The sequence below is a fragment of the Panicum hallii genome, chromosome 5 (genome assembly GCF_002211085.1).
Source record: "Panicum hallii strain FIL2 chromosome 5, PHallii_v3.1, whole genome shotgun sequence".
NCBI classification, from domain to species: domain Eukaryota; kingdom Viridiplantae; phylum Streptophyta; class Magnoliopsida; order Poales; family Poaceae; genus Panicum; species Panicum hallii.
Window position 1 is genome coordinate 19,407,259 of NC_038046.1, and position 27,872 is coordinate 19,435,130.

Consider the following 27,872-nt stretch of genomic DNA (forward strand, 5'->3'; position numbering starts at 1 on the left):
TTGGTACTTGCAATGGAACCATAGCCTGATTGCAGCTACCAGCTTAAACAAGAACTGCAGCGGTACTGCTGCTGGATTGCTCGATCTTTCCAGGGTTGACAATCCTTTCGTACAAGTATAAAATAGGCTTTTCCTTTTGAAATCAAGGTTCTGTCTGACAGGCTTGCATTGGAGTTGACAGATGTGTTTCTTGCAGTTGCAGACATTCTGGTTGGTTCAGCAACTCTGGGCAGCCTGGAAATCCTTGCCATGGAATCTGAAGACAAGCGTGTGTCTGTTTACTTCGATATATCAACATTAAGCTAAGGCAGTCACACCAGAATTTAGAAATGCAAGAAGTGGTTCAGACTTGTAGCAGCTACTTGGCCAAAGGGCATTGAAAATGTGGCGCCAAAGGGCATTGAAAATGTGGCGACTGGACCATTGAGATGTTCTTTGAATATAAAAAATTGACGTGGAAAGTTTTTACATATCAGCAAAATCTCACACAGGACAGCAGAGAGATTAAGCGCCAATCGACAGTAGAATAAATAAGTGCACAACTTCCTGTTCAGTTGCACTTGTACAGGCATAGACTCCTATGCAGCAATGCCTCCCAATTCTAGCATACTTTGGGAGGAAATGGTAACCATCTGCAGCTCAACAGTAATACTGGAATCCCTTTTCATCAGTACCTAGTACCTACTGCAGTCTGCATATGCGCCCTACGTATGTTGTAAGCATAAATGCATGAAGGTATGGTACTGCAAAACAATGCAACAGAAAGGGATACAAACTAATGAAACCACCCATATTTGCTGAAATCACACTGGATGGCTCTGATGGCTTGTTCTTTAAGCAGGTATCACTAGGTACAAGCCTACAGCTGTAAATATGCTGAACTCCAAACGAAAGATGAAAAAAACAATTCAATTCGGATGAAAGATAACTCAGGGATTCTTTTGAGCCCAAGAATTTCACAATAAATGATCCAATTCCCTGCAAGAACCAAGAACGAATTCTTTTCTTGCAAGAACCAAGAACAAGTTTCCATGTCGCAAACAAAGCTTGAACTTCAGATGGTGATGTAAAAATAGTAGCAATGTGTTCTTCATTAATTGGAAGTACAAATTACACACATCTGCTAACAAGCTATCGGGAATATGTACAACAACGAGAAATTATATTGCCAAATAACTTTCCGACTATGTATGTACACCGGAAATCGGGCATAACTATGGTAATCTGGTGCGGTGGAACAGAATAATGGCATAAGTCTGCTTCACCTATGGTTCAAGCACTAACGCCCCTGAGGACTGTACTGTACTTTGGTATGATGGAGCGGCTGAAATATTTCGCTTCACCTATGGTTCAAGCACTAACACCCCTGAGGATTGTAATGGAGTTCGGTATGGTGGAGCAGCTGAAATATTTCGCTTCACCTGTGCATCATTTAGGCACTAAAACCCTTGTGGATGGAGCTCCAGGGGTTGGAAGGAATGCTGGTGCAAGCCTGAGCAGCGACCTTTGACACTGCTTCAGGAAGGATGCCGGCATTGCAGATGTTTGCAAAGGACCTCATGTGCTTCATTCCATACTGCGCCAACGACCCACACTGCGCCTCAAATGCACGAACCTGAAGAAAATACAGAGGTTTGTCAGGCATGCAACTATGCAAGGAGAGGAAGAGTTGTTTCATGATTCAGCTGCAATCATTGTCAGTTCCAGTAAGAGGCTTACCATGGACTTGAGGCAGCTCCAATCATCAACCAAAGGTTCACCAGCTGCACGAACAGCCTTCAGAACCCTTGGACCGTCCTCTGAGCCAAAGAGAAGGCTTCCAATCAGCTCAACACTGTTGTCAACATGAGATCTGTGGGCCATCACTTCAAGCAATTCCTTCCGGGCATCATTTTTCCCAGGTGAGCCCTCAGCCATTTTCCGGTACTTCACAAGAGATAAAAAAACCAATCATTTGGTTTATTAATCAAAATGAATGCATAAATTGTGGAGATCTTCTGATAATAATCAAGATAATTAGCTCTCTCATGATATACAAACCTTTTGCCAGAAGTAAACAAGATCAGCATCACGCTGATTAACAGCTCTTGTGAATGATGGCAATGAATTGCCTTCCACAAACTTGTTGCCATCGTTAGCAGGGTTTGTGCCAATGTAAGAAAATAAATGCTGCACATTCAGGTTCAGTGAACCGTATTGCATCACATGGGAACCATAGCTGTAAGTGTTGTGAACCGACGTCCTATCCTTGACCTAATCAAACAATTAGTGTAATTGATTAGGAACATTAAAACATGCTTATTACATGATTTTAACAAATCAAGTTAGAAACGCTCACCAAATTGTATTGTTGCTTGAGAGACTCAGTTCGCAAATTGTGGAAATCACTGTCAAGATCAAGAAATTTCAAATAAGCACTAAATGAAGAAAGGTTATAACTCACTTCAAAGTTTAATCGTATGAAAATGGATGGTATTCTATGCGCCGCTAATCTCCTCTGACATTGCTGACATTTTGCAGAACATAAAACACGAACCACTACAAAAGAACAAACGAGTCTAGTTCCATGGTTATCAGATTTGTAGCCTACAAAAAGGTTATAGTTGGCCTAGTCAAATGCATAATTTTGCAGTTGAGATGCAGAATTTGAACGTGGTCTGAGATAGAGTTTGGTCAAGGTCATAAGTAGACTGTGAGCTAGAAGGAAAGCAAAATAGCTGTTGATGATTCATGCTACTAGTATGTCATTTATTCTATATCTTATTAAGGGAATTGGGCAAGTTGACATGCTCAGCCATTCTTCCCGGAGTCAGTATAGAGCATATGGTCCAAACCAAATGCTATGAGATATCATATCGTGGGGCGAATCAATAAATTTCTTGTCAAGCATATGCACCTAAAATTAGAGCAACACATGCATATCCTCAGCGTCTCAATTTAATTAACAAAGACAGAGGGTAGTCATATTGCCAGGTACTAGTATCGTACCAATTAATTAATCATACTCCAATAACAAATCTGTACAGTACTATGTGTCTATGTTAGCTAACATATTGGTTTATCAAGTACTATGTTAACCAACTGATGTGAGTGAAACCAAAAGAGACTCAGTTCCATGGCCCTACATGTGAATTGGTCTCACAAGGTCTGGCAAGATTTCACAGTAAGAGAATCCAGTGAAAAAGATAAAAGAAAAGAAAAATCAAGTACCTGTCTTCCATCCAAGCAATACTATACAAGTCTCCCAAGCAGGTATCATACTCTGGCGGAGGGCTCGGGAACTCGCCAGGGCAGTACGTTCCCCAGCTGCTCTCCTCTGCATTTGAAGCAGTGGTCGCGTACACATTGATGTCGTTGGGCAGGAGGCCCTCAAATATGCTCCCAGATTCACATGCTTCAAGGTAAAAGACCTGCAAAAGGTGAGAGAACACGCATACAGCTCAAACTCATTGCTTCACACATCACAACAACAGAGCAGAAATGAACAAACAAACTGATATGTTACCAGGCTTTTGTACGTCCCGGCAGCATGCTTCTTCTTCAGGACATCTACGAGGTCATCGCCGTAGAGGTACGGGTAGGTAGGCATCCCTGAAATTATTTGACAGAGTAAACAACTGTGCGTTTTTTGGTTCTAGATTTATCTGAATTAAGTCCCAGAATGCTATGAGTACTGACCAAGGACACCAGGACCCCCATGGTCACTGTAGAAAACGAAAATATGATCATTGGGGCCACTATCCACAACCTTGCCGCTCCCACCACTGACAGCTGTTTTGTTGCCAAGCAGAACAGCGAAGAAATTGTTGACATTGACCTCCCTCCCAGTGTAATCCTGCAGTGCAAATCAGAGTAGTTTTAGCCAAATGGACGGAAAAGTAAGACTAAGAATGCGTAACCATTAGTACTAAAGATGTTGACATTAGTATGCGTAACCAATCCAGCTTTTTTCGTTCAGAACATGTTGGCAAAAGACGTCAGGATGATGGAAATTTAGGCATTCTGTCATTTTCAATGCAGTACTTGATGATGTTCATATTTTTGGGGTTAAATAATTAAATTATAATACTTTCACGATGTAACTTTTATTTTTCACAACTACTCCACTGAGTAGAAAGGAAATTATAAATTTCTCTAACTAGCATAAACTTTACTGGAGGAATAAGTTCAGTTACCTTTGGAACCCCAGCATAGACATCGCCACCCTGGGGATGGTTGATGATGACACCAGGCCTCGGATTCTCCGGGCTGTGAGCGATATCGTCGTACATGAAGACGATGATGTTTTCGTCCTTGAGTCCGCCCTTCTTCATGATCTGGTAGGCATGGCAGATGTCCGCCTGCAAGTTTCATTCTCAAAAGAGCTTGTCTTAGTTTCCAGTAAAAGCTAGTAGTAGATAACCTTTCTCTATCATTAAAAAACACTACAATTATTATGGTTAACGCCTGATTCTATTAACCACGAAGTTGGAAGTATTTTTTGAAATGAAAAATCATGTTACTGGTGACTTAGTACACAACGATAAGGTAGATGTATGTTGCTCGTACAATCAGACATCCAGAACATAGTTAAAGCAATATCTTCAAGTCCTGTCTGTACATTTAGTATGAAAAATATTCAATTGGTCATGTTTCTGGACACTTACAAATATCTGGTTATATACAGATTTTGGCCTTATCAGGATGGATGCTGATCCCCGCAACACTGATGGTGACATGTAGGCCCTCAAAAGTCAGCAAAAGTTCGTGTCACCTACGGCCTAGGAGACCCGTCAATTTCCCATTCTGAGAAAACAAAAAAGCTGAACAAGAGAAACCGAATCCAGATCATACGGCAAATGAGCTGGACCAAAACGGAAAATCTTCCTCGTATATTACTACTAACGGGCGCTGCGCACGGGAAGGGCAAAACTCTATTTTTTTTGCTTTCTTAAATTCGTGGGCATGCTTCAAAGCGATGCGGCAGTGCTCCCAAGTCCCAACCATCACCGTTTGGGCAGCGAAAACAAATCTTTCTAGCTTTAACTATGGATGATCAGCTGTCAAATCAAATCGTATGAAATCAAATGGGGATGACGCGAATCGGATTCTACAGGCTGCCATGGATGATTCAAGAGCGAACTGAAGGGAATCAAATTTCGCGAACTGAAGGGAAGGAATTAAGCAGCCAAGCCGACGATCGGAGCTCGCGGGGCACGTACCTGGTGGCGGTAGTTGTAGTAGCCGTTTGAGCCGGCGATGAGCACGGCCCACCGGGTCCCGACGGCGTCGTCCGTCCCCTCGGCCGCCCCCGCCGCCGCGCGCTCCGACGGGAGGCGGATGGCCGGCTCGAGGCTGGGCCGCGCCCGCGCGGCGCACAGGCAGACGGAGAGCAGCAGCGCGAGGCGGAGGCGAGCGGCCATCATGGCGCCGGAGGGAAGGCAGGCGGCGAGTGGAAATTGGGAGCTGCGCTCGGGAGGTGGGGGGGTTTTGGTTGGGTTCGGGGGAAGGAACGACTCCAACGTCTCCTTTATCGTGCGCCGTAGGCTGTGCGACTGTGGGTCCACGAAGCGGGGCCCGGCAGGGTGTCATTTCACATTTTTCATCCAAAACTACAACACGCACCCCAGATTTTAGGCTTCTAGGAATTTCCAAAAAAAAGAATGCAAAAAAATGCGGTAAGGAGGAACCAAAACATATGAGTATTAGGGCTGGATAACCAGCCGGCTCGGCTCGGCTCGATCCGGCTCGTTAACATAACGAGCTGGTTCAGCTCGTTTCGTTATCCTAACAAGCGCAAAAATCTGCTCGGCTCAGCTCGGTCCAGCTCGCAAGGTGGCTCGAGCAGCTCGTGAGCTAAATACTGACGTACTCTCTCATGTGATATACATCTATACAGATTAAATAAAAAAGTATTAGGATAGTGTATTATTCTATTTCCATAATTTCAGAACCATACATAGAGTTTGGCTCGGTTGACGCGAGTTGGGTCTATTGGGTCACAAATTTGGGGTTCTAAATACTGTAATATAGTTGAGAAGCCTGTTGTATGCGTAGCTGTTAGGCTCGTGAGCAGCTCGCGAGTTAGATCGAACTCGCTCGTTATACTAACAAGCACAAAATTCTACTCAGCTCGTTAGGAATTGGATCGGGCCGAGGTGGCTGCGAGCCGAGAGAGCTAACCAGCAATTTTTCCAGCCTTAATAAGGATATCTCTAGTGATGTTGTCTCACCACTGATACATTGTTAACGCAGGTATACATTATAATACGTTGGATTTTTCAAAAACATAATATAAATGCAGACGCACACTTACTCCTATGAATACTCATGCAATCCTACCCCTATGAGCATCTTTAAAAAGCTAAGCTGATAGATTCTCGAGATTAACGAAGTTACTGCGCTCTCTCTATTGCTACGCTCTCTCTATTGGTAGGTATTACCTACCACCGGAAAAATAGCAACGATTAAATTTTGGAATAATCTAGAAAAATACAAGCACTCGTGTCAACTTGAGAACTCGAATCTGGGTGGACTTGGTGGATTGATTGGATCACAAAGGATCTTATTAGTTGAGCTAGGCTCAGTCGGCATTTGGATCTTTAATACTGCTACAATTTTTAATAGATTTTTATTAGCTCCACCACTAGTGGCCGGTAGCAATATCTAGCTGAATGTATTTTTGATATATCATTTAACTGTATAACTTTTGATTTAGGATAAATATAAATATAGCTATATTTTAAAACGAAGTGAAATGCGTACTCATAATTGACATGCAAACTCTTGACGTAAAAAATCCAATTAATCTACATAGACCACTAGCTTGTAGGCATATTCCGCGTGATGTTCCTTCTTCATGTACCTAAACAAGACGAAAAAAAGTAGTACTAAGAAGAGTCGGTACACGAAACCACCAAAAGCCCCTGAATGATGATGCTCAACAGAAACTGAGCTGTACGCCCCTCCTCTGATTGCACAACCACTAGTCGGTTTGTTCGTCCTAGATTTGTCGTCCGCTGCTCCGTTCCACGGCAGGCCGTGCGCCTACCGCTCCAGCGTGCGGACGGACGGACGAGGACCCCAGGCACCGGGGGTCCAGTCCACCGGATGGCCGGCCGCCGCCGTACGGATCGCCGGCGGCGAGTCACTAGCTGGAGCTCGATATTTTCGCTCGCAACAGACCAACCCTGAGACAGCTGTCTCTCTTCGTGGCCACCAGGGATTTTGTTTTTCCCGATGATTGTTTTTTTTAATTTATTTTACTTATATATAGATAGTGGCCATGCCGCCACCAAGGATTGCTGTTGGGTTTTTGAATTCTTCTTCCGCGCCTACCGTCTTTGGAAAAGAATGGAAGCCTCTTTGGTTTGTTATGGACGTGTCATGATCGAACTCGTGTGCGTGGTAAATCATTTCGGTTTATTTAGTGGACCAGCCGGCAGTGAGCATGTGTGATACGACCCTTTTGATCATGTATCGAGTCATCACTGCTGCTTAGCATTCAGAATGCAGATGGGGCTAGTTTAGATATTTAGATGGAGTGTTAGGGACGTTTTGTATGTGCATACGTGCACGCTTTCTGGATGCTCACTAATAAAAGCACCGAAAAGGGTACACAATCGCAACTTTAATAGAGTGTAACTTTTGTAGAACCAGTATTTCGTAGCTTGGAAAAATATTGTCACGTAAGTATACGAACCAATGCAATCTTTTGAGGGCCAGAGGAGCCTCTCACCTGGAGACCCTACGCCCCGGCTATATATAGCCCGCTCTCCACTCTAGGGAGAGCGCGGCTGATGAGATTCAAATCACGGATGCTTCCAAATTCCGCTATTATATTATTATTTTATATAGTAAATAGTTAATCTTGAAAATAGCAAACAGCGTGCCCTAAAACTTGAAAGAATCAATAACTTTAGTCCACTACCATCACACCCTATGGCCATGTGATCCTAGGCGATGCTCACCCTATGGCTTCCTCTACAAATTGTCCTGATGCTCACCCGTGCCACTATGTGTAAAATCTTCCAATGTGTGGTACGTCGTATTATAATAAAAATAGCTTTATGCGTCCACTAGTTGGTGAAAAGGGATCATGCTCAGGCATCACCGAAAGGCTGATGGGTCTATACTCTTAAGGCAGGTGTGTATTTCAAAGTCAGATGTCGAATGCCGGTGTGGAACGAAGCTCAAGATTCTCCACAAGGCATTGTATTGAAAGTGAGCCAACTATACAAAAGATATGCACATCGTGCTTGATAAGTATAGCATTAATGCATGAAGATTTCTTTGATTTTGCAGCTTTACAGGACACACAAGAAGGGACGTTTTTTTGCAACCTCTCCTGAAAAGCAGTTAATCCACATGCTTGCACTTCAACTAATCTTGAACAAATGGAGTCGACAATGTACTTTATCACTTTTGCTTGCCTAGTACTTTTCTCTTGTATTATTGCTTAATTAGTGAATTCAATTGAAGTTATCTCTCTCTCCCCGTAGATGGTTCACGTGATTACACACAAACACGTACGGATGTACTTATCAAGGTAGGCAACGCAAGAAATTTGGTTTTGCTTTTTTTTTTGCAAAACACAGTAGAAATACAGACGCTCATAAACACGCATGCACACTCACCCCTATGAATAACACACATGCAACTTTACCCTTTGAGCATCTTCGAGAGACTGAGCTGACAGATTTCGATATTGACGAAGTCACTAGAGGCGTCTCTGCCTGTCGACGAGCACGTTGCCTACCACTGAAAGAATAATGCCGATTAAATTCTGAAATAAATTTAGAAAAATACGAGCACTTGTGCCGAGTCCAGAACTCGAACCCGGATAGGCAGATTCCACCATAAGAAACCTTATTAGCTGAGCTGCGTTCGGTTCGTAATTTTGTTTTGCATTTTAGCGGACGGTAGATTGTATTTTGTATATTACGCTTTGCTTTGTACAACATAATACTCCTGCTCGGTTGTTTGATTCATGAAATAGGACGACGTTCTTTCTCCAAACATAAGGATCGTGGCATTCCATATTTGCGAGGGCGAATCTGAGTAGTGAAATTAAGTGAAGGGTCTTTCAATCTCTCCGAAAAAGTAATTAATCCACATGCAAAAGCACTTCGACCACTAATCTTGAACACAAATGGAGCAGACGGTGCCTTTTTCTTGTATTATTGATTAATTAGTTATTCAATTCAATTGAGCTTCGTCTCCCACACATAGGGAACGCCGGTAGAATGCGTTTCGCACATCACGCCTGATTTTCTATGAACACATAGGGAACGCATCCCTGTAACCTTTTCTGCGCGGGGGCCGTCCGATCGACATCGCCGATTAAATTTGCAGTGACGCTGCAGCGCAGGGCTGATTCGCTTCACGCACAGCCTCCCAAAGAAGGAAGAAGGAACGGGGCCCATGGAACCTTGAGGGGGCAAGGCCGCTGCCACGTGGCGCGGGGAGCGCCGCTGGTTCAGCTTCTGGCCGATGGGACCGCGAGCCGGCGACCGTACTTCCCGATCCGACGACGGGGCCAGCAGTTCGCGACGCTGGCTAGCTGTTCCAGATATTTTTCCTGGCGGCGGGTGCGGCCCAGCAGGCGCGTCGCCCTCCACGCCGGCGGGGCTCCCGGTGGGAACGTCAGCCGCTGCATCACCGCAATCCTTCACCCGTTTGGACGACGGCGACACCCCTCAGCCATCGACAATTTCCTGCTCTTGGTTCTCCGTGAACTAGTAGTGATATTATCCAAAGAAGAAATATTTTCATAATTTAAAGGCGTCGCAAGGTAGCTGAGGGCCTGAGGTAGTAGAAATCATAACTCAAGCCTGGAATAATAATGTGATGCACTAAATTTTGGTATCTACATGAAGTACCTGCCGCGTTTTATAGTCACCGATACACTACTTGGCCTTATGGTGGGCTCAGTTATATTCATCTACTCGATCTATTCCAAAAACGTAGTAACTTTTTAGTTTCATTAAGTCAAAATTGTCTAGCTTGTTCAAGTTTATAGAAGAACATATTAAGTCAAGATTATTTAAATCTTTTGTGCAAATTTTGACCAATAGTATTTGTTTATGAATTAGTTAAATAAAATAAAATGAGTACCACCATATCTAACTATCCATCAAAAGTATTTTAGATATAACTTGTAGATTTTATCTACTTGCATACATATTTGTAGAAAAGATGAATAGTTAAATAAAAATAAAAAATTTAGCAGTGTATCAGGCAATGCGTAGCAGCAATAACTTAACTTCCAATAGTGGGCGTCATTGTTGCACATCACAATGGACTTTCAGTGAGTTCCTTGCGTGAACACGTATCTAGTTGGGCCTCACAAGCCAGTCATGTATCCCACCTGCCACCATTTTCTGGGGTTGCTTGTGAGATTGCTCCACTCGCCGCACTGGGCATGGAAAAGACCAACTGATTAACGCAATTGAAGAAAGAAAGAATGGAATAAAAGTAGTATCAACATCAGCTAGTTGTTTGCGTAGGTTGAAATTTTCTCGAGTAGGAACTTGTGTTCTATCCAAAAAGGAAAAAAAAAAAGAATGAAAGAAGAGGAACTAACAAACCACTCACCATATGATTGGTGTGATTTCTGAAATTCTTGTTGAGAATAGTATGATAAAAAGAGCAAAAGGGTAATAAACTAACACTGATGGGCATCCATTTCCTTTAGTTGTATGCTGGAAAAAGTATTGCGAAAAACACACTATTTCAATGATATGTTCTATCTCTACCTGTATACTTTTGTGAGAAGTTTGAATATTTTTCTGTAGAACCATAGTAAAGAATATTGACCAGTTGCTAGCATGCATTCTAAAACGACAAGCAATCGATCATTCACAGCCCGTTGCGTGCTTGTCGCCTCCTATTTGCCATTGGTGGAGCTCAGAGCCAGCTAGATCCACCCACACCCATGACCCATCACCACTGCACGCTGTGTAAGCATGTCCGTGTAGAGTTTCGCAGCATTGCGTGTTAGCGTGCACTAGAATAAACCTAGTGAAAATTCTCCTCAAGAGTGGAAGTGAACACATGCACATCTAAGTATCTAACAGGGCCCCACAAGCCAGCCACACAAGAAGCCGAATCCATTGGCTGGTGACCGTTTCCTCCCTATGGATGGGATTGCTTGGGAGATTCCTCCACTTGACGGCCGAGACCGGGCAGGGGAATAGACCAAATGACGGCTACTGACAGAGACACGATTGAGGAAAGGAAGAGATGGTAACACCGGTTTCGCAAGGGCAACGGAAGCCGCCCTTTGGAGGGAAAACAACCTAAAGTGGACGAGCTGTCATGGACCCGCCACGGAGTGGGAAGGCCTTGGCCCCTTCCGCCTTGTGCTGATCCTCACCTGCATACCTAATGATCCTGTACCCCGTTTTCTTTTGGTGATTTGTACACTCTGGTAAGGATGCGCTCGCGTAGCTTATCTTATCGCTGACGCAAAAGTCACCGCTGGCCGCGGTTAAAAGTCACCACTGGGTTGAGTGGGGAGGGGGATAAACTAGAGGTGGATGGCATCACCTGCCCAACAAATGAAAAATGTCAACAAGGAACTCAGACAGAATTTGCTCCAGAAATTTCCCTCTGTCGTTGTTCTTTAGATAGTCGTGGGCTCAGCGCAAAATTTGACTGTCCAGACCAAACAATAGCAACAAAAAGAAACTGAGATGCACCATAGCACTTCAGGGGAAAAATTGTCACTATTTTCTCCTGTAATTTCAGTTTGTTTGATATTCTGGCCGAGCAGATCATCTTTCAATGAATCATACGTGCAGGTTGATTTTCTTTTCAACACAATAACTAAAGCATCGAAAATAGATGGGAACCAATGTGACATGCTTGGGTACCTGAAAGTCTGTTTCCTGCAACGCAAAAGGACGTCCCACTCAATGAATATAGCTCAGTATGGCGACTTTCTGCACTGCGAGTATATGTCTGGATGCAATGAACTTGTTCTTTCGGTGCAACTTACATGGAAGACGAGCCATCATCGTTGCGAGGAGATAAAAGACAAATAGGTGGGGGCATAGTTTTGAAGCCTCCGCACGCAACAAGATTCTGCAAAACTGGTCAAAACTGTACGATATAGGAATCTTATGTGCTCGAATATATGTGGACTCAAAACTGATTGGATGATTTTTATCGAAAAGATCCTGCAGCCTGCAGGTGGTGGTTACTGTGACCTCAATCATAGAGTCCCCACCATACAGCCAACCATGAATTGAATATCTAAACTCAAGATGAAAGGGATGTGTGAATAAGAAAATACTCATCCTCAGCCTTAGAGCAAAAATTATTCTAGCTATTTATTTATGTCACTGAGGTCGTGCCATGGACGCATCTCTAAAAACGACATCTTATGTAACCATCAGTGAATAAATCTTGTCAAACTGGAGCACGATTCTTTCTCCAAGTGCACCTCAGCACTGGCACCGATTCAGTGATGGAGACAAAGAACTTTGAACCTCCCAATAGAGATGGACCTTGCAAATCTCTGAATTATTGCAATTTAACTGAGCCACCAAAAGAAAGCAGTTAGGAGGCTATAGTTTCACATGACAATCCTACAAAAAAGGGAAAAAAATAACAATGGATACTCTAAACCCTTGGTTTAGAATGAACTATATGAACCTCCAGCAAATATCCCCCTTCTTTTATTGTACAGCATAGATACAACCTTTATCTTCATTTATTTCTAGAAGGCATCCAACTCCAGCAGCCAAATTGATTTTTTTTTTCCCGCTGTGCTTGCATATGATAAAAGTCAAATCTACAAATCATCATTTATCTCCAAATAAGTAGTTTAGCCATGGAAGGCAACACACACTGGTTACTTTCTGAAATTTATAGTCCTTCAGAATTTGGTGGCATTACTCAACATTAATTATTGTCATAGATCCCGTGACACACCATACATGCAGGAACTAGTCAATGCAATGGCTGAGTACTATTACATGTTACTTTGTTTGGAATTTGGATGCCAAAGATGATTATTTTTCAAGTGCCCTTCTCCTATCATTCGATTCTTGCTATTCATTTTTGGATTCTGTGTGCTTTTTTGTACATAGCTTTTCAAATCTGTATAGAAGCATGCTTCTTTTGTTTGAAAATGGGGGTGTTCTGATGCCCCAAGCCCAATCAAAATAAACCAAAGAATAGCAAAGTTTTTCTGAATCTGAGTTTATCTAATTCTGGTACAGTAGTAGCATATAATAAAAATCCCACTAACTCCATTGGTATGTTTGGTTAATCCATCTTACATTCATTCTCAGGAAACTGTTCTTTCCATGCTCAAGATCGATCACCAAATATATGTACAAACATCAACAAATCTAAATCACTCTAACAAGCATGCTTACTGCCAAAGAAATGTACAGTGACATCAACAAGCACAACCCACTAAAACAAAACCATCATTCTCTACTGTAGCTGTAATGAAATGACATGGAGACTTACTGGTAAGCCTATCGGACTATCCATAAACTAACATACACATCATTTCAAGAATGGCCTGATGATGACATCGCCACCAACGATACATCCACACCTATATCAGTATCTATTTCGACAACACCTATTGATCCTATTACTTGCGCTCGTGTTCGTCGGCTTACCCACCAAGTAAGTTCACTCGTTCATCATATTTAAACAATAGAGACATGTGCACTCTTATTTTACTCAAAAATAATAGATTGGATCAAATGGGAAGAGGCATCACGCAGGCTGGATTCGGACTGCAAGACAGACATGACTTGTGACGGCCGCCACGACTTCATCCGGACTCCGTTTTGGTCGCTCAAATACTTTCTGAAAAGCTTATCAAATCTACTTTTCAAAGTATCTGGAATCACCTCCATATCTATTCGGAGTCAACCGCAGTCCTCGATTTACTACAGAGTCCTTTTCAGCCACGGTGTTGCGTCACCCTATTTTGGCCCAACGGACTGTGTATCAAGTTGAGTCCAGTTCAGACGCGTCCTAGAGTTGGAACACGACCCCAACACCCTTGTGATCATTCTCCCACTTCTTTATAACCTTTAGCCGCCGTCAAGAATACTCGAATTTTGTTAGATGCAAGTTTAGCTTTTGCTACTTCCTTAGCGCGTGTTGATTCAGCCGCCCGTCTACTTGTTTCTAGAACCACACCATAATTGAGATTCAGAATTACATCTCGTATTTTCAGTACTTATTCTACTTGTTATTACTGGTTCTTCGATTGCTTGCAGGACGAGTACCCTAGTGACCGGGTGTCGTGCTCCACGAAATCGCGGCGACCATAGGAGGTGGTGTATCGGTTGCTAAGGCGCAGCATCCTTAGAAAGCTGTAGTCGGGCCGTGAACGTCGTCTCCTCCATCAATCGAGTTATTCCACGTCTTTCATCGAAAGATCAGAAAACAAACCCTAAGGTTTAATGGGTTCTCATCATGGCCTGTACCATTTCACTCCCAACTGTACTGCTCGTGTAATAAGCATTCTCACAGGAAAGTTCCTGGCCATAATAGACAGACACAAGTTCAGCCATGAAATGTTAGGGAATGAATTCAGGTTGACTCAATATGTGCAGACACATACCTGCCATAATGTGAAATTCCAATGGAAGGTGGTTGCAGGAGCCTAAGCACATCCGCACATCAGCTGATAACTGATACCTTGTCATCTGATCGATCATTCTGAGCACAATAAACTGTGGCTTAATGAATGAGCTTCTTGGATGGATACGAACAATTTATATATACAAAATCTTTCCTAAATCATTTTTTGTGTCTTTGGCCAATGGTCCTGGATGCTGTCTGCTGCTTAGAAAGAATTTCTGCTATAAGTTGATTTTGGCCAAAAAGTTGTGCATTCTTCAAAAGCAAGTTCCTTGATGACGAGTCTACAGAATAGCCTTGTCCAGTCATCCAGTCCAAGAGGCACAGCAGCATATGCTTCTTATCAGGCTTCCGGATGTATCTCTGAATTGCTCTCCCAAAGATATCCTGTAAATGCAATGATTATGTTAAGCATTGGAAGGAAGAGGAAGTTACCATGCTTGCTATAACTGTCCTATGTGGGGCCAGGACAGGCCTGACAAAGCCCAGTATTGCCCGAGCCATGCTTGAAGTCTGAAAACATGGCAGTATAGGCCCAAATTGACCAACCAAAAACATATAGCCCAAGCCCAAACAACAAAACTTTGCAGTGGACAAAACCAGCAATTCTAGAGTAATCATATTATCACAAAGTTATCATGAAAATGAGGCTTCAGGAGTCATTAGCGCACAACAAGAGTTAATGAAGCAATCAAGTTTAACAGAATAAAGAGTAATAGATCCATTTTATGTCCTACAGAACAGCTCGTGTAAGACTTGACAGGTAGTGGAAATTAATTTCGCCATAACCAAAAATTCCCTCGATAACTAATCAGTGCATCGCCACTGTCAGGAATGCACCTAGTTATTCCCAACCGCCTAGTTGCTTGAAAGTGGCATGCTAATGTTTTTCTTATCATGGTTCTGAGATCCTAAAACTCTGATTTCTATGATCCCCATCGAGAAAGCAGCCATTTGAACATGTAAGTGCCAGAGCAGCAATGGTATTACTAAGACCCACTAAGTTGAGAACGTAGGAAATCTATAATTACTTTAGTTGCTGCAGAAGAAACTAAGGGATACACTGTTCCCTTTGCACAGAAAAAGACCTGCCAAAATCAGGTAGAAGAAACTTGTAAAAACCATTTCCAGGCCTAAATGACACTATTTCATTATTAGTAGGTATATTGTGCGTGTTATTACTTACAAGGTGACCCAAACACAAGTTTTTTAACTTTAAGTTTCCAAGTCTGAAAATATAAAAAAGAAGACAGGTTGTAAAAAAGAATTCCGATTTCAGACATATGAATTATAAATAAATATTGGAACCCAAATACATTTGTGCAGGCACTCAGGAGTCATGAGTGGAAATGCGCAAGGTTTAACCTCTATTTCAAGGGCACCGAAACATGTAATGGTATAATACCATGGGAATTGTGCACTTGACATGTAACTGTGTATTTCAGAGGCAAAATAGCCAAATACGTCCCTCAACTTTAGTCCAAGGGTCACTTTGGTCCCTGAAGTATCAAATAGTCCACCTAAGTCCTTCAACTTTTCACATTGGATCAAAGTGGTCCTTGGGCTGATTTGGCATGCCATATATTCATGCCATGTCAGTTTTAATTGTCCTTGGATGAGTCAATATGTTATAATGTCCCATTTAACCCTTGTTTCATCCAATTATAAATAATACTTTAAGTTGATTTGATAGTTTACAAGAAACCTATGGTAATTGAGTCACCACAAAATCTTATATCCAATAATAAATAATACCTAGTACACAACCATTACAATAGGTATGGTGAATCAAAGGGCGAAAAAACTACCATTTTATCATACTGACTTATTTAAATGATGCCCTTGCTGACATGGCAAGAGTACATGGTATGCCAAGTCAGCTTAGGGACCATTTTGATCCAAAATAGAAATTTGAGGGACTTAAGTGGCCTATTTGATAGTTTAGGGACCAAAATGACCCTTGGAGCAAAGTTCAGGGACGTATTTGGCAATTATGCGTATTTCAGAGTATCTGATAGCATAAGCCTTTAGTTAACTTAAACATTTAGTTTTTGGGTATAGGGTATAACTTGGACTCTTGGAGTTTCAGAACAAACCATCTAGAATGATTACACCATTTGAAATCTGCGTTAAATTCCAAACACTATCAAAGGATATTACAGGTACAGAACCATCACCTGGCTGATACGCCACCCGGAGCGGTTTAGGGCTTTCATGACATCGTTAATAAGATTTATATTTCCTGATACCATGAAAGATCTAGCAAACTTCTCCAAAGATGAAGGAGATATCAGCTCAGCATTGTCCTGTTCAATTTGATATGCTTAGTGGGGACATAAAAACAAACAAAAGACATAGCAGTAGCAAATGCCAAAAGACCAAAAGCAGTAATATTTTATTACCTTAACAACTATGTATGCATCCTTGAGAAGTTCTGCTGAAATTAAGATGCCTAAAGCCTTCTCATGAAGAGATTTACGTACTGTTCTCTTACTGTATCTCAACATATTATATACAGAAAATGATTCAGAAGGAAAACCTGCTTTTCCTAGCTGTACCATTACATAAGAACAAAGCTCCTGGAAAAGATATAGAAAATTTATCAACTACATGTATGTTTTCTGCATAAAAAGCTGACTTAAAGCATGTTCTAGGAAGTTGTGCAATTATCCCTCACTCTCTTCTGCAAGTGTATCAACTCAAAACACATTTTCGTTCAACAGTTCAGTCAGCAATGGAAAATGTTAAGACATCCTATAATGAAGAACTATTTGAGTATGCTCCAAATACTGTGATGATAACAAGATTAAACAATCAAATTACAAAAAAATCTAAGCATTTAATTGCATATTCGCACTTGTTCTGAGCATACGAAAGAGGTAACTACAATCCCATGAAGAATACAAAACAAGCAAATGGATAAGAAAAAGAAAAAAGTTCTGATTCCAATCAAGAATGAACAGAATACCAAGGATGTGATAGCTGAGGTTTGATTTAGGATAGAACTCAGGAATGATGCATCAAATGGATCAACGGTACGAGAACAAAAAGTACCTCATTCAATTGATGACCCTTTGTATGCATATCTTCAATCGTCTTGTACGCTAGGTGATAAACCTTTGCATTGCAGAAGTACCTTATCAAGGTATTAAATGTAATATTATCAGGTGATATGTTCAATTCATCCATCTTCTTTAGCATACTCATTACACTCTCCATATCGTTTGTGCTGCAGTAAGTGCGCAGTGATGTATTAAGCATAACTAGATCATATGATGCATTCTCGGTCTCAAATTCTTTTGCAAGTTGTTTTGATTCTTGATGATGACCACCTCTGTGTAATGCTGAAATCATGATACTAAATGCATAACCATCTGCAGAGACCAGAAGATAAGCACCTCAGAAAATGTCAATAAGATACAAATAGTCTACATTAGGACAAGACATTTGCATGAGAGTGCTTGGGCAAAGCTCTAGAAAATCATTAAATTACCACATACTATGCCACATAAGACTCCTCAACACAACACAAAGCAGGAAAGCTAGATCACACTAAATAGGAGCATGGAACTAACAAAACCATGCAGCATAACTTTCTTAGACGAAACTTAAATAAAATTCGATGTGCTTATTTTCAGCTAGTTTGATATACACAGTGAGTGGACCATTTAATAATCTATTGGTAGGAACCAGGCACTGGGATCACATATTTATACCTTTTGTAAGAAATCATATCTATATATTTACAACAAGAAAATAGAAAACTAAGATGATTTAATTTGTTACACAGCTATATACCATACCAGATTTGACACCTTTTCCTTTCATTTCATTAAATAGCACCTTTGCTTCCTCTATCTTCCCACCTTTGACAAGGCCATCAATCAATATACAGTATGGCATCTGCAGATAGTAAGGATTGAAGAATTATGATAATATGGACCCAAGCATAAATATAAATCTGATCAATTTACGGGACCATGCAAGCGTGCCCACTAGGTACTCTTGTGTCAGACCACATGTTTTACCTCATCCTGTGCAAAGCCAGAGGCTTCCAGTTCAGTCAGCAGCTCCTTAGCCTTCTCAAAGATACCACCTTTAGAATACACCTTTAGTAAAGTGGTCAACATAACCTGCAAGTGCAATACAATTTAGAAGGTACTAGAATGAGAATATCAGCATCAACTATTTGTTGAATGAACGACAAAAATTCCAAAATATACAAGGTAAACTCCTTGATTACAAGTATAGCTGTATAGGAGTTCAAAAAAGAAGCAGGTGATAATTACAATGCGAAGAGGCTATTTAGAAACATTCTGGACCACCAGTGCTCTCCATGCCACTTCAATCCAGGTCAGCCAGGTCCCATTCAACAGATAATGTAGCTAACGGTAAATTCTGGTAGAAACTAGATGGGGTTTGAATACACTTCCCCTACTTAATGTACAAATATCTTTTGGCACATTGCAACATAATATACATTCAAGCTAATTAATAAAGAACAACTGAACAAGAACAAGAAAAATGACCTTATTTGGTGTTAATCCGGAGGACCTCAGATCTTTCATCAACATCTCAGCTTTTCCATAATCAGCATTTTCTGAATATGCATTCAGCAGGGAGCTGTAATGGAACAGATTAGGACTATGGCCTTCATCTTTCATTTTCTGAAAATATACTTCAGCCTCCTCACAGTAGTTATGCGATGCACATATTGCCAGAAGAGTGCCATATATTACACTATCCATCTGAAGACAACGAGATTTCATCTCATTGATCAATCCCATTGCCTTAGTGTAACCCTGCTTCAACTTCATGCAACCTGATAGCAGCTGGACGATACAAGAGAGCAATTTCAAAATCCATGCCCTCCAAGCCATAAAATAGAGGGGGGGGGGGGGGTGGTACATATCACAATGTTGACAGATAAAGAAAAGGGTCATAGTCCCGTACTGTACTGTAGGTGAATGGATCAGGTGATAGACCTTCACGTATCATCTCGTCATAGAGCTTGAAGCTGCTGTCAAACCTCCCATTCTTCACCAAGCACCCAAGCACCGAATTACAGACGGAGACCTGAACCCTCATCGGGTGGTCTTGGATGGCACCATACACTTGCAGCGCCCTTGCGGGGTCACGGCTCAGTCCAAGGTACTTGAAGTAACTGCTATAGGAAGCAGCGTTGGTCATTTCACGCTCTTGCATCCACTCGAAGACCTGAAACACACAAAGTTCAGCGGCTTGCTGTTTATCCATGGATAACTCTCCCCGCTTGTCCTAGAGCGCAAACTATTCAGAGAATGCTAAGTCCCTAAACACTACCTTAGAGAGGTCATCCCAGCGCCTGGTATCACCGCAGTGGCGCAAGATTATGTTGCAGTCCTGTGTCTGCAGCACATCCTCAAACCTGCACACGAGGGCGTAATTTGCATGGGTCAATTTCAATTCAAATCCAGCAGTGCTGAACTAGTGACTGAACCCATCTTAATTCCTAACATCCCAGTTATCTTGTCTCTGCCAATGGAAGCAGAGCCTGTGAATTTTAGTTCCCACATTTGGTAGCAAAAAACCAATCGCGGTAGTCCACAGCTGATGCGGACAATTTCTGGGAGTTGAAAGTTTACAGCAACGAGCGGTGCCTGGGAGTACCTGTTCAGCGCGGCTACGGGGTCGGGGGAGGCCTTGACCTCGGCGACGGCGCTGCGCCTAGGCGACGGCCGCGGGGCTTTGGGCGCCTCCGGCACTTCTAGTGTCTGCGCGGTCACGCGGACGAAGGGGATGGCCCGCCGGGGGCATGTCGGCGCCAGCAGCTGCGGCGGGGGGAGGAAGCTGGAGGCGGCGAGCATCGGCAAGGACGACGAGGCTTCCATCGCGGCGCCCGCGGCGTGCTACTGTTTGTGTTGCCGTCTCACATTCGACTCGGCCGTTGTGAGCAGTGGCCACTGGCTGAGAACAAGAGATAGCCCGGGCTGCTGGGCTCAAATGGGCTTTTCCGTCTACATCAATCGCTTTTTAACCGGGTGATTTTCCTTTTAGATATCAATCGCTTTTTAAACCAATGACACAGCGACACGTCGACAGTAAACACAAAAGATAAAACTGAGTAATACATCAAATCACGTGGGAAGTCGCCACTGCGACTTGCCTCATATTACGGAGGGCAGAGCGATGAGGACCTGTAGAGGAAGAAGAAGGAAAACAACAATCAAAGAAGGTGGCAGAGGGAGTTTCTCTTAGCACGTAATACATGGTGCAGAATTGGAGTAAGATCTCTAGAGAAAAGTTTGTTATGAACAACTGAAAACTTGCATTTCGTAGTTTGAAAAATAAACTTTGTGCTGTCAGGAATGGAAAAGGTAACTTGAACTGCAGTTCATAGATAAGAATTTGAAGCAAAATGATACATATATAATTCAGGATCTTTGATGTGCAGGCAACAAGAATTGTAGGCATACTGAAAACAAATTTATCACCAAGACCAAAAATGCAGTGGCTATTACGGACAGTCACCAAATTTCAGCACACCGCCTCCTTAAACCGATGGAGCTCACCACATAAACCATAACACTGAATCAGTTAATTGAAGCATTCAGAGTATTGAATGGTTCTCTACACTGAATAACTATCATTATTGAACCTCACAAAACAATTGAGAATAACAATGAATACTCATACATCGTTTCAGAAAAAAAAACATCAATAGAAAGCTATACCAACTGACCACTACCGCATGGATCAATGCCGAACAATATTGAAAAAATAAAAGCAAAAAAAAAATCAAAGCACAACTGCACAAGCACAGAATAAAAAGGACTGAAATACTACTTGCTCCGGTGCGGAAGCTACGCAGGTGCCGTCGTGCCGGCGCTAAGAAATCTCCAACCGCGGCGTCTATCTGCCATGTAGGAAGCATGCCATCTCGAGGGAAAAAGATACATAAAGAATTGAAAATGTTCCTGATGTTCGAAGGGAGGAGGGGAAAGCTGAATTGGGCCGACATGGTGACATTCTATAAAACACTCGGGTGATGGATAGAAAAGGATTTTTCCCTCGTAAAAACAAAGAGTATAAGGAATCTATGAAAAGGAAACAAGGCTATTTTCCCCTACGTTGCTTACCCCAGCATCAGTCCAACAAAAGCCACGAAATCGTCTATTTACACGGACCATCCACTCACGAAAGTGAAAAAAAATATCCCAAACATTGGAATGAAAATTCACATCGCGAGGTTAGAGGAGCTAGAGCAAAACGCCTGCGGTGTCAGCGCTCCATCAAAATCATCAAATTTCATACAAACATCACCAGGTGCTAGAGTTAAACGTTGTGGTGCCAATGATATCACAGCTCGTACATACATCCATCACAAAGAAAAAATGATGCACATGTAGTCACTGAGGTCGAAAATTCATGTTAACCCATGTGACAAGTGACCTCCACAACTCCGGTACCAAGGGGGTTCTAAAAGTGAAGAAGAAATTACGGGAGCCTATTCCGCAGATGCAGCTACACAGGAGTGAGGAAAACTATACTTAACATTACAAGGCCTTGAAGTTATACATGTAACTCCTCAATGTGCTGATATCGTGCATCGACTCCAGAAGCACATGGTCCACGTACAGGCTCAATGCACCAGCTCTGCACAGGAACCAGATATAGAAGACAACAATATGTTCATTATTACTATTCATCAGTAGTCACTGAAAGAAGATGAATAGAGATTCAAGTGCATACATTAGAGGCCCGAGTGGGAGCCATGCCACATCCCATCGAATTCTTGGCAACCTACAACACCAACAGTTAGAAATGACAATCTCTAGACATGATTGTTGTGTGTTAATGTAGCTGCAACTGATAGAACAGTACTGGATGACATGAATTGTTTGAAATGCTAGAATATTAGAAAAAGCATTTAACTGATGCAGGAATCAGGATGGACAAAATGATGAATAAATTGACTGACATCATATACCTCAAGATGTAGTACGTCCAAAAGATGGCTACCAAAATGCCAATATAGCATGAATACCACATCCACTTCTTTGATGGGCCTGAATTCTGTAGTAATCCTTTAACGGCAAAGAGACATGCTAGGGCAGCTATCCAATCTGCAATTTCACATTTACAAATATTCAGATCAAAGCTTGTTTTGAGTTAGGTGATATATGCCTTTGTGCCTATCAGGTTATGAGCTCCATGTTCTTCTATTTATTTGGGGATCATAGGGTAAAATGGAAGTCCTAATTGAACAAATTAATAACAGCCAAGTATTGGTAAGATACTAATATCATTTTTTCTACTAGCCTTTTTCATAGAATCCTAAGTTTACGACTGTCTACTGGTAGGATACTAAAAATCATAATTACAAACATTTGCTAATAGTTAACTGTTCTTTGATTGAAATGATCAGGGAAGTCCAAGGCTCAAAGACCAAGCAGAACTAAGATAAGACATAAGCATTGTGAACAATTGGGCACAGGAACATATGACTGTACAAACCAGATCCCTATATGACAATCAACATAATTATTTTGCGATCTAGAAATATATCTTTTCGCAACATGGAGAAGCACACAATTGTTTTCAGTGGAAAATAAAATTGTAAGTAAGCACCCTAGATAACTTTGCCTAAAAACAACCTGATCAGCAAAATGTTCAGATTGAAGCATAAAACAGGTGGTTTGTTACAATGTTCGAAAGATAAAACAAGAATGTTGATGTTATGGTTGCCTCACGGCCGTGACAGTTGAATAAGATACCAAACCTGCAATTATGACCATTGGTGCAGGCAAATCTTCCATGAAGTAAGCATGGTACCGCTGTTAATTGGAGAAGAACAGTTTTAGGCAAACAGATAACCAAACGTCCATACCAATAAGAAAAACTTGATTCTTGCAATGATAGTAATATGTTACAGTGCCAAGCATACAGCAGTGACTGGTTATTTCTAATTGCAAGCATATCAGGACACAAGAAAGTGTAAGAAAGTATAGACCAATGTTGCATATATCAACAGTGACTAGTAATAACAAAACAAAATAACATGATTTTGATCCTTATGATCCTAATCCAGCATGGAAGGAATTTGTGGTGAGTGACCCCAATTGATGGCAGGTACTAGGTATATATCAATAATTGGGCATAAACGACCACCAAACGCCATGAAAAGAACAAGCAAAAGTAAATAGTAGATTGGATTAAGCAACCAACCAGCTCCCAAGGAGACCAGGCGTGGTGGAAGCTGGAGTAGACCAGGAAGGCCGCGTAACCCAGGAGGAATCCCGCGAAGACGCGCTGCGCAAAACAGCAGGTTATGTGAGCACGGAATCGCCAAATCGAGACAGAAACCAGCGCCCCGCACCCATGGCAAGATCTCTCCTCCTAATAACGTCAGCCCGGAGGAATCGGGGAATCGGAAACGCACCCTCCAACGGCTGCTCTGCTGCGCCTGCTTCTGCTCCAGCGACCGGACCAGCTCCTCTTGCTCTGCGAAACGCATCACCGCAGCGACAACGATTCGAGTTCGTGGAGTCAGCAGTGCCAAAAGCCTCAAGGGCCAGGGGCCGGGGGGATACGCGCGTGGAATCGCATGGTACCTTGGGTGTCCAAGGGAACGAGGTCGTCGGCGTCATCGTCCCCGCCGTCGCGCCGCCTCCACCACCGCCTAGTCGCCATCGTCTCCGCGGCCGGCTCCGCGCGGACGAGATGACGATTCGCTGTTCCGTTGGGTGCGGGTTTGGAATGGCAGACGGACTAATGTTTTAAGCAGTTTCACTCAAAACAGATTAATTTATATAATAATAATTCTGTCATTTTTTTGAACCTAATTTATTAAGGGCAAATTTGGAAATTTGATACCAAGATTTGAAATAGGCGAGAATTTATAAGACGATGAACTCGGGGCAAAGCTGAAGTGAAATTCTAAAAGATTTGCCAAAATTTTAGTTGGCAAATCTATTTAACACAAGCTTGCCATCACTGTATTTTCACCCTAGTAGAAAGCCGAAGCCAACACTAACACCACGACGATAAGCGCAATGCTACACTATTCTGTCTTCCTCCATATCCTCTAGTAGGGATGGTGAAAAAAAAGTGATAAATACACATTTATACACCAATACCACGATTTGCATTGAACATTGAATTCAGGCCCATCATTGGTTCTTGGCGTAACAAAAAATCTCATCCGCCACACACATCACTGCAAGACCACGGGGGATCATGTTTAGGGGGGAAATTGGCTACACTGCAGTGATGGCTCACTAGTTCACACATATCCTCTTGCCATTATGGGCCGTTCCTTTGGGGCTCGCATTTCATGTCGAGGCAAATCTTTCAAATGCTACCACTTTGTGGTTCTCCTTCGTGTATCTCTCCCTCTTCAAATAGATCATTATAAGCAACAGGAACACGAATTCTGTCAGCTAGTGGTTTGCGTTGAGCTTTATTGTCTGATGGAGGTGCCTTCTCCGCATCCTCCAACTGCTCAGGATCATCCAACACTTCCTTTTGCTCTTGCTCTTCGATTTCATCGTCAATTAATGCACTGCCCTGTGAACTTGCATCTTCATTTCTGCTCATCTGTGGTCGTTTTGTATACCTAAACTGCTTCTGCAAGGAGGAAATAAGTATATAAGTTAATACCATACAACAGAGGCCAAAAAGGATCATTAAGCAAATAAAAAGATGGTGTAAACATGTAATGTTACAGATGTCAACAAAGAATAATTCTTACAGGGCAAAAAAATTAAACCCACAATAATTCTTCCATATTCCTTTTCATTGATGAGGCAGCAATCTAACCCTGAACTGAATTCTAATTCACTCAGGCAGTGAGGTGTTCACAAATCTAGGTTCATTTAAAAGAAGAAAACAATGCCAGAGACTCTGATGATTTCATCAACAGTTTATATTATAACGATAGCCAGGAACAATGATACCAGAAGTTGTTTTGGAAAGGTAGAAAGTTGTGAAAAAAATACAAATGATTGCTAAAGGCTAAAGCAGCAAACATCTATATCTTGGTTACTTTTTTAATCCTCTTTTGTGGCTCTTTCTAGGTTTCATCTGTAGCCTACCCCAGTTTGCTTGGGATTAAAAGGTCTAGTAGCTGTTCTTCTTGTTATTGTAGTGAGCATCTATACGTAACTAATCCATTCATAATAATACAAAAGTGTACCTCAAGTTCCTTCCCCTTTGCCATTATTTTCTTGTAAGCCTTGGGTTCCCGCGACTTTAAGATGTTCCAGAGAATTCCACCACCAGTGCGAAAACGGCTTCCATCAGCAATAGTCTGGCCACCACACTTCTGAATAGCCTCCACCTGGAATCAAATATATTTGTTAGGATAACAAGTAGGAAGTAATAAACATCCAAGTATCACGAATTATCCATCTATAAATCAAACACCAGTTTTAACACAACACTATATATATACACTAACTCCTAGAACTGATTGTTGATGACTTTTGCATTACAGACGATGGTATATCTGTGAATGTTAGGACTGACAGCACGGAGGTAGCTATGAAATAGAAACTTAACTGCAATTGATTTGTCACCAAATCAAGTATGTAGATGGTAATATTTTTCAGACATTCTTCCGAAATAACTCCAAATCTCTCAAGTATACAAAACAAACAAATCCAAGAAACTGCAAAAAGAACCGAGGCAGTGATGCTTGTAAGAGCAGTCGGCAACAGATCTCCAATGAAGGGTAAGACAACTTACTATAGCAGTCTACCACTGAAGTGCCAGGCAAAACAAAAAGATCAACACTAGCTTAAGATACAAATATTCTATGGTATTCGTACAGATTTAGCAAAAAAGAAATGAAGTAGAAGAAGGAAGAAGCCATTTATTAGTTAATCTAATTCTTTTAATAAACTTCTCCACTGATCAGATAAACTTTCAGCATTACTGTTCAACATAAGCATTGCAATACCTCTCTGACAAGATCACTGACAGCAGTGACACCAAGGCAGCCAACAGCTTCCCAGACAAGGTACGACTTCTTCTCCTTCAAGAGCTTGCAAGTGTTAAGAACAAATCTGCAATAGGGATTAAAAAAAGTTGTGAAATTAGCCAACCTAACATATATTCAATGCAAATGGAAGACAGTCTTTCCTTGGAAAGAATAAGTGGTAATGGAAGCCAAATGATAAATACCGATATGAGATGACAAAGTGATCATGACTCAAATAACTTCAAGCCGTTTGTCAAATAAAACAGTCTGCCAAGATGCCAGTTCAGAAGCCGAGTTCTACATAAGCCTATTCAGATCAGAAGAAGCGTTGGCATATAAGGACAACCTATGATATTCTTAACAGCAACCATGCCATCAAGCCAGAATTACTTCAAATTCGTTTGATACAAGATAATATGAATGTTGATTGCAAAACGTAATTCTATGATCATGGAGAGCATCTGTTTACAAGAGCAGTGTTATTGTAGGTAATTACCATCAGGGAAACTGAAACTATTTCTCCATACAGAAATTTCACCTAAAACGCATTAGCAGTTCTGGGCTCTAAATGTCCAATTCGTTAAATGCATTGGGGGCAAATTCATCCAGCGGTTCAGGTCTACGGCTGCCGGTTCGAGAAAAGCAAACACAATATCAATCGGTATCCACTGCATCTCGATTCGACGATTCGTACCTACCGCGAAACATAAAAACCCTAGGTGACTATGGCGAGGGTTTTTACCGATTAATGTCGGCGATGTTGGTGGGCGACCCGTCCTTCCTCCCCTTGTTCTTCTTCTTCCCCTTGTTCCTCTTCTTCCTCCTCTTATTCTTACCCTCTGGTCCGCCCTTCTCCGCCTGCTCGCCGCCGCCTACTCCTCCGGCGGCGGCGGAGACTTCAGCTGCGGGGGCCTCCTCCGCGTCCGAGTCCGCGTCGGCCATCTCGACGTCATCGCCGTCGTAGTTTAGGGTTTCCTCGCCTATCGCGGCGGCGCCCAGGGCGCACTCGCCTTCCTCCATGCCGTGCGGTGGAGCCTGCTCTCTCTCTCTCTCTCTCTCTCTCTCTCTCTCTCTGATGGACGGAGGAAAGCAGCGCAAGAGGCGGCGAGCAGAGAGACCGAGAGAGAGGTATCGGGCCTCATGGGCCTACTTCATGGCCTGCGTTCGTCCCTGCGACTGCGATGCATGGTATTGTGCCAGCTTTTAAAATTTTAATAGCACTTACTAATTTCCCTATAAACATAGTACTTACTACATTTCTATAGTCTTCCAAAAAATAAATTATAAACATAGTACTTACTACATTTCT

The 27,872-nt window shown here is 42.1% G+C and overlaps 4 protein-coding genes across 7 annotated transcripts; all 4 read right to left on the reverse strand.

Moving 5' to 3' along the window:
- Nucleotides 1–1,047: 1,047 nt before the first annotated feature.
- On the reverse strand, nt 1,048–5,482 carry LOC112892345 (vacuolar-processing enzyme-like). Of its 2 annotated transcripts, none has more exons than XM_025959528.1 (9): nt 5,202–5,482; nt 4,176–4,340; nt 3,679–3,835; nt 3,506–3,591; nt 3,211–3,410; nt 2,339–2,387; nt 2,041–2,253; nt 1,720–1,926; nt 1,048–1,615 (listed from the first exon to the last, which is right to left on the reverse strand). In XM_025959528.1, exons 1-9 carry the CDS (start codon nt 5,403–5,405, stop codon nt 1,433–1,435), a joined length of 1,464 nt encoding a protein of 487 aa, XP_025815313.1. In that variant the 5' UTR covers nt 5,406–5,482; the 3' UTR covers nt 1,048–1,432. The 2 variants fall into 2 exon arrangements, with proteins under 2 accessions (XP_025815313.1, XP_025815316.1); XM_025959531.1 differs by lacking the exon at nt 5,202–5,482 and adding an exon at nt 4,647–4,797.
- An 8,573-nt stretch (nt 5,483–14,055) lies between these two features.
- Nucleotides 14,056–20,573, reverse strand: LOC112895022 (pentatricopeptide repeat-containing protein At1g10910, chloroplastic). Of its 3 annotated transcripts, XM_025962884.1 has the most exons (13): nt 20,251–20,573; nt 19,924–20,008; nt 19,555–19,818; nt 19,131–19,433; nt 18,630–18,734; nt 18,405–18,504; nt 17,656–17,975; nt 17,004–17,180; nt 16,779–16,907; nt 15,633–15,689; nt 14,756–14,988; nt 14,582–14,679; nt 14,056–14,498 (listed from the first exon to the last, which is right to left on the reverse strand). In XM_025962884.1, the coding sequence occupies exons 1-11, from the start codon at nt 20,469–20,471 to the stop codon at nt 14,761–14,763; spliced, it is 1,989 nt and encodes a 662-aa protein (XP_025818669.1). In that variant the 5' UTR covers nt 20,472–20,573; the 3' UTR covers nt 14,056–14,498; nt 14,582–14,679; nt 14,756–14,760. The 3 variants fall into 3 exon arrangements, with proteins under 3 accessions (XP_025818669.1, XP_025818668.1, XP_025818670.1); XM_025962883.1 differs by having other exon boundaries at nt 14,582–14,988; nt 20,251–20,572; XM_025962885.1 differs by lacking the exon at nt 15,633–15,689 and having other exon boundaries at nt 14,582–14,988; nt 20,251–20,569.
- A 1,286-nt stretch (nt 20,574–21,859) lies between these two features.
- On the reverse strand, nt 21,860–24,355 carry LOC112895040. The gene is made up of 7 exons (XM_025962905.1): nt 24,195–24,355; nt 24,023–24,084; nt 23,809–23,892; nt 23,363–23,417; nt 22,571–22,706; nt 22,333–22,383; nt 21,860–22,236 (listed from the first exon to the last, which is right to left on the reverse strand). Exons 1-7 carry the CDS (start codon nt 24,271–24,273, stop codon nt 22,137–22,139), a joined length of 567 nt encoding a protein of 188 aa, XP_025818690.1. The 5' UTR covers nt 24,274–24,355; the 3' UTR covers nt 21,860–22,136.
- A 142-nt stretch (nt 24,356–24,497) lies between these two features.
- LOC112895039 lies at nt 24,498–27,663 on the reverse strand. Its single transcript, XM_025962904.1, has 4 exons — nt 27,306–27,663; nt 26,543–26,648; nt 25,778–25,921; nt 24,498–25,209 (listed from the first exon to the last, which is right to left on the reverse strand). The coding sequence occupies exons 1-4, from the start codon at nt 27,581–27,583 to the stop codon at nt 24,934–24,936; spliced, it is 804 nt and encodes a 267-aa protein (XP_025818689.1). The 5' UTR covers nt 27,584–27,663; the 3' UTR covers nt 24,498–24,933.
- Nucleotides 27,664–27,872: the final 209 nt, after the last annotated feature.